Source organism: Rhamphochromis longiceps, linkage group LG14 (genome assembly GCF_057381845.1).
Source record: "Rhamphochromis longiceps isolate RC_006_pf linkage group LG14, R_longiceps_female_GT1.1, whole genome shotgun sequence".
Classification (NCBI taxonomy): domain Eukaryota; kingdom Metazoa; phylum Chordata; class Actinopteri; order Cichliformes; family Cichlidae; genus Rhamphochromis; species Rhamphochromis longiceps.
The window spans coordinates 25,284,350-25,290,470 of NC_140570.1; the positions used below are offsets into that span (position 1 = coordinate 25,284,350).

Genomic DNA, 6,121 nt, shown 5'->3' on the forward strand with positions numbered 1-6,121 from the left:
GCTACATCACTACCCTTGAAAACAGAAACACCGGAAAGCAAATTATACATCCACAGAATTCAAAATATAAACATAACACAAATGAAGTAATTGTCATATCATGACCAAATTAGGGATTTGAATATTAACAGAGCCACGAGTCTTTTGACTGCACAGAAAATATGCACAGATGTACTAATTTACTTGCAGGCAAATTACAGAAAATTCCATATATGTAATGAGACTAGTAGACTGTGATGTTTGCAGATGAAAGTGGGATCTGTTGTAAGAGCAGGGAGCAGATAGGAGTCTGGAGAGGTGGAGGTATGCACTGGAGAGAAGACCAAAAAAAGTGAGTAGAAGCAAGAAGGAATATATTTTGTGTGTGTGAATGAGAGGGAGGCAGGAGAAAAGGTGAAGGTGCAAGGAGCAGATGTAGTGAAGGTGGCATTTAAATCCCATCCAAATCAACATATGGGCACAAGAGAAGAGAAAAAGCGAGTGCAAGGAGGGTGGAGTGGGTGGAGATGAGTATAAGGAGTGATTTGTGACAGAAGGTTAGCAGCAAGAGTGAAAGGGGAGGTTTATGTAAAGGTTTTTTATTGGGAATGGCCAGAATGGATGAGAAATAAGTACATCAGAGGAACAGCTCAGATCAGCTCTCAGGAGGGACAGTGGATATACTGAAAAACGGATGGAGCAGCTAGCTGGAAGAAAGGTCCGCAAAGATTCGTGCGTGTAGTAAAGGAGGACATCACTACAAACATGACAAAGGAGGATGGTGTGACAGAGGAGGATGCTAGGCTTTAGGTGAGGTGGAGGCAGATGATCCGCTGTGGTGACCGTTAAATGTCAGAAGGAGATGGAGGACTACACCGGATTTGCAGTGTATGCTTGATTTCAGTTCACTTCCTGCGTGTTAAAATTAGCTGTTTGTTTTTATACTTCCTCATCCCCTAAGAGAACTGCGTCGTTTGGCTTGAGTAACCTTTGACCTTTTACATTACCAGGTACAGTTTTTTTCTCTTTTCCTCATGAAAACTATCTTCCATTTACTTCCAGAGAAATAAACATGGCATGAAACTGTCATTTACCTCTAGCTGGTTCCAGCACTCCAGGTAATGTCTTTTACATACAGTCTGTGATCCAGACCCATAGCGGAGAATGTCCTGAGCGGCGGGCGCCCCCTGCTGGTCGCTGTGGCTCCCTACAGGCTTCAGAGGAAAGGAGACGTGTCTCATTTCAGAGCAGCTTGGACGGACTGATGGAAGCACACAGCACCGGTGGAAACGTGGGAGAGAAAGCAGACGTGGAGATGGCAGGATCTCCGTTTGAACCTTACATCGAGTCCCTGCGGCAGCAGCTGGAAGAGCAGGACCCGGTCTTCCTGATCGGAGTTATCGTCGCTTTGGCGGTGGTTGTTATCACCTGTGGTAAGAAGTCATCTTAGCAGCTTAGCAGGCTAGGCCGAGCGTGTAGCTTAGCCCCGTTAGCCGCAAACAGCGGGTCTGTGATAAACCTGATATGTGAGCAGGGCTTTTTAACATTGAAATACAATAACATGCGCTGTTTTAATAAATTAATATATGTTTTAAATACTTTAGCTTAAGTAGCAAGCTAAGAAGCTAACAACGGCTGTCGGTTTCACGGGAAGTCATTCAAACTTAGAGCTACCACACATTTTTGGCTAACGGACGGCAAGTGCCTTTGATACGTTGAGAATCAGTCACTGAATGTGTGTCCTTTGGTTTGTGTTTGCAGTCTTTCTGAAGTACTTCCTCACCAGTAAGACTGTGCGCACCTCCGTGCTCCTGGTGGGGCTGTGTGACTCGGGGAAAACCCTGCTCTTCAGCCGGGTGAGTTAAGGCTGAGACAGACCCCGGAAGCCCGGTGGGGGGCAGCTAATGTATGTTTGTTTGTTTGTTTGCTTATTTCTTTTTGTGCTTTTCATGTGTTGGCAGCTGCTGTCTGGAAAGTTCAAGCGGACACAGACCTCCATCACTGACAGCAGTGCTCCATACAAAGCCAAAAATGACAGGGTGAGTTGAGGACCGTTGGTGGACAGAAGTAACTCGTGTGAGGGTGGGATTCACACCGCTGTTTTTCTCCACTCCGTCTGCAGGGCAGCACCTGGACTCTCATAGACCTGCCAGGCCACGACAGCCTCCGTCCTCAGTACCTGGAGAAGTTCAAGTCCGCGGCCAGGTGAGAGCAGGACGATCTGTGAGGTGATGCATGTGTGAACCGCTGACAGGTGAATGGAATAACGCTGACTGCTTCCACAGAATGAAATGTTCTGACCATAGACTGTATAGAAAGGATGGTGAAGCCATTTTTACCCTTACATGTTTTGCATCATCAAACACACTTTAATGTTAGAAATAACCTGAGTACATACACAGTGCAGTATTAACATCATGACTTAATTGATTAGGGGGGAAAAGCTATCCAAACCTACCTGCCCGTGTGAAAAAAGTAATTGTCCCCTTGTTTCCATCCTTATCACATCTGTCTTATCATCACCCTGTCCTCTTTTTCAGAGCGATTGTGTTTGTAGTGGACAGCGCGATCTTCCAGAAGGAAGTGAGAGACGTGGCCGAGTTCTTGTACGTGTTATTGACGGACGCCGTGATCACCAGAAACGCCCCGGCTCTCGTGGTGGCGTGCAACAAACAAGGTACAGCAACCCTCAGAAAGTTTTTAGAGAGCTGGGGGAAACTTTTTTTTTCTTCATGTTTAAATAGAAGGATTCATAGTTTTCTGTCACATAAGGTAATTGCAGTTCACTGAGTGTACAGTCACATTCCGAGACAGGAATGTCCTAATATCTGAGCCTTCACTGCTTACTCTGAGTACATCCAGGTTATTCACTGGTGTCTTTATCTTGTAGACATCACCATGGCAAAATCTGCTAAACTGATTCAGCAGCAGCTGGAAAAGGAGCTGTAAGTAACGCTGTTTTGTTGTCTTCTTATACAATAAATATTTTTGGGAGCATTGCAACAATAAAACTTTATTGTCCATTGCAAAGCAGTGGAACTTTTTCTTGGCTCTCAGTGTAAATAAATAAAACCACAAAAAATAATGAATGCTACATAGCAGGATTCAAAGATTGTTGCAGATATGACATTTTGTTTTTGTTTTTCACTTTGTTCTTTTTCAGTTTTTGTGTTGTAATTATGCCAATTTATTAATATTTCCACTCATAAGCCAGTGACTGATCCTGTATTTATTATGAACCTGTTACGGCAGACTGTTGGACGTGTGTGTTTAATGTGGACTGTGATGTGTTACTGCAGCCTACCCCAGGTATCATAGGGTAAGAGGCGGGATACACCCTGGACAGGTCGCCAGGCCTAACACAGAGGGGCAAACAGCCATTCACACTCACATTCGCGTCTATGGCCAATTTAGACTCATCGGTTAACCTAACCCCACTAACTGCATGTCTTTGGACTGTGGAAGGAAGGCAGAGCACCCAGAGAGGACCAACACAGACACGGGGAGAACATGCAAACTCCACACCATAAATAGCACAGTTGCCTCACAGCTGGCTTCCTCCCACAGTCCAGAGAATAATATATGTTTACATTGTTTAATGTAGTCTTCATTGTGCATATTATTCTAAATATGACCTCTAAAACAATAGATGTATTTCAACAATCAATGTTGTTCTGCTAAATTTATCAGTACGTGGATCTTAGCCTTACACCAAATCCAAGATGGGAGTTTGGCAGTTTGGCTTAGGCTAAAATCAGGGCCACTTAGTACAACCCAGATTATTTATTTATTTATTGCCTTAAATGTTTCCCCTAGATTATTTTATGTATTATATATTTTCATAATGTAAAAAATATTGACTAGAAATCTGGGCGCCTATTGATTCAGTCAAGTTGGATTTTTAAAGAACTAGTTCTTTAGTTTCTCTAGAGACATAAATACATTTTAAACATTTTAAAGAGGAACCCCCAACAAGGCAAGGATCCCCTAACAGAAAGATATTGATGACTGTGAGGAGGAAGGACTTCCGTTTAAGAGAACTAGACTCGGGGACGAGCAGCCATCAGCTACGACTGGTTGGTAAGAGAAAAGATCAGAATGCAACAAAATGAAAACTACAGAAGAGAAAAGGCAAAAAGTTAATTAGCTAAAATAATGTGGTGTCTTAGAGGCCAGTCAAGAGACAATAGAAGTGGGAGTCATCACCTGTAAGGACAAACACACAAAGACTGTATAAGGCCACATCAGAGACATAGTACCGGTACTGGGTTTTAATGTCTGCCACTTAAATCTTGAATCTAAAATAAACCCTGCAGGTCTGCTGAGCAGTAAACGATTCTTCTTTAACGATGTCTCATTGTCTTGCAGGAATACCTTGAGAGTGACTCGCTCGGCAGCACTGAGCTCTCAGGACGGCTCCGTAGGCGGCAGCATGTACCTGGGCAAAAAAGGCAAAGACTTTGAGTTCAGCCAGCTGCCCATGAAGGTGGAGTTTGTGGAGTGCAGCGCCCGCGGGAGCAAGGGTGAAGACGGGGGGGATGCAGACATGGAGTTGCTGGAGAAGGCCCTGGCCAAACTGTAAACATCATCTGCTCAGTGCACATTGCCCTAAAGGCACAAACCTCCAAAATGTGAGACCACGCCAACATCGCCTGCACCTCTCAGTAATCAGAGGGGTGAAACGCCTCACGCCGGTTAACTTTATTTAAACCTGTTCTTGCAAGACATGAAAGGATTTTAACAGTGGAAGACATCCAGGCAGATTTAGTAGGCTATTAGTAAGTGATTGTGGAAACGATCTCTACAGTGCTGTGAAGTGATCCTGCTTACTCAGTGAAACTTCCACTTTAAAAAGCTTCCATTTGATTGATTTGTGACGTGCAGCTTAAAAACTTCTTGTTAGACTAGAAGAAATATTGTCAAAGATTTTACCACCAGTGGATTTTTCTTAAGCCTTTCTCGTGCCGTCTGAGCTGTAAGCTGCCTTGTTAAATCAGACGGGCGTGAATTTGCTCAGTCTCGTGCCTTTTCATGTGTCGTTGTTGTGTTTTTCTTGTTTGTGGAAGAATGATGCTCCCTTCTTTGAAAGTGCTGCATGAATGCAGAACATTTCCAATGAATGTACTTTAATGTTTTGTTGGCGTTAAGAGAGCAGAATGCTGTTTGTAGTTCTCGGGTTTGGTTTGGAAACAAAAACCACAGTTTTTGATGCTTGATGCTGATGTGTGTGGTGTGTCAGTGAAATGCAGTCCAGGAAGAGGGAGCAGTCGTCTTCTTCTTTAGTGTCGCCATGCAATACATCCCCAGCATCCTACTCCTGTCACACCAACCATGTCTTAACCTCTTGAAGTCTTCCACCTGTTCTTGTTATTCCCACAGTCTCCAAATTATCTTGCCTGCACGCTCTTCTTCACGTCTCCTGTGTAGTTTCAGTTTCATTAACCAGGTATTTGAACACATCTGCTCCTTGTGGCTTCACTCAGGAACTGGACAGAGTGATGAGATCCCTGACGGTTAAACCTTGATCCAGCGTTTCCTTCTGTTTTTTGTTTTTGTTTTTTGTTTTTTTTGGAGTTGTGTATCCCAGAGTCAGCCTGTGGCAATTCATAAGCAGCAAACAGGACTTAATCATTAACATGTATTCCAGAAAATCCCAGTTCTTCTTTCACATGGGATGTGCTTTTATTTTTTATGCTTTTTTTCATGTGGCAGCAATTCAAATGCATGTGTGGCTGTCTGCAATCATTTTTTTGTTCTGATGTCTGTGGGGCCAGCTTTCATTTACTGTGCTTTGATTTCTGTTGGCCACCTGGTTTGGATTGGGGTGGCTTCATTAAAAACTCTGTTAAACATGAAATGCAGATTTCTTCTGTCAGATGTGGCACAATTACAATCCAGAAAAATGAAGAACTTGTTTATAAAAGCATAACAAATCTATTCAGAGACAGAACGTGTATTTAAAAGAGATACTTTTATAGGGCCACTCACACACAAAACCTCATAAATAAGCCTGCAGTAAACGAGACTCCAAAATAACTAACCTCTGGTTTATTACATTGTGGACTCTCATGCAGATTTTTTTGATGTTTGCTGCTCTATAGATTAATACCGGTTGGGCTTATTTTTTTTCAAAATGTTAACA

The 6,121-nt window shown here is 43.1% G+C and overlaps 2 protein-coding genes across 3 annotated transcripts in view; one reads left to right on the top strand and one right to left on the bottom strand.

The window, feature by feature from the left end:
* The first annotated feature begins 1,208 nt into the window (after positions 1-1,208).
* On the top strand, positions 1,209-5,836 carry srprb (SRP receptor subunit beta). The gene is made up of 7 exons (XM_085429411.1): positions 1,209-1,412; positions 1,741-1,835; positions 1,941-2,018; positions 2,102-2,184; positions 2,520-2,656; positions 2,870-2,924; positions 4,348-5,836. Exons 1-7 carry the CDS (start codon positions 1,244-1,246, stop codon positions 4,559-4,561), a joined length of 831 nt encoding a protein of 276 aa, XP_085285537.1. The 5' UTR covers positions 1,209-1,243; the 3' UTR covers positions 4,562-5,836.
* A 95-nt stretch (positions 5,837-5,931) lies between these two features.
* wdr53 (WD repeat domain 53) overlaps positions 5,932-6,121 on the bottom strand; it is a 2,213-nt gene continuing 2,023 nt past the window's right edge. For both annotated transcript variants that reach the window (XM_085429400.1, XM_085429401.1), the window contains exon 3: positions 5,932-6,121. This exon is cut by the window's right edge and continues 783 nt beyond it. The gene's annotated coding sequence lies outside the window, so the exon portion shown is untranslated.

Bases quoted from the DNA above. Each gene is read 5' to 3' on its own strand.
- srprb (XM_085429411.1), top strand. From the start codon at position 1,244: ATGGAAGCACACAGCACCGGTGGAAACGTGGGAGAGAAAGCAGACGTG. The intron at 1,413-1,740 runs GTAAGAAGTCAT...TTGTGTTTGCAG, and splicing joins GGTGGTTGTTATCACCTGTG to TCTTTCTGAAGTACTTCCTC. The intron at 2,657-2,869 runs GTACAGCAACCC...TTTATCTTGTAG, and splicing joins GGTGGCGTGCAACAAACAAG to ACATCACCATGGCAAAATCT.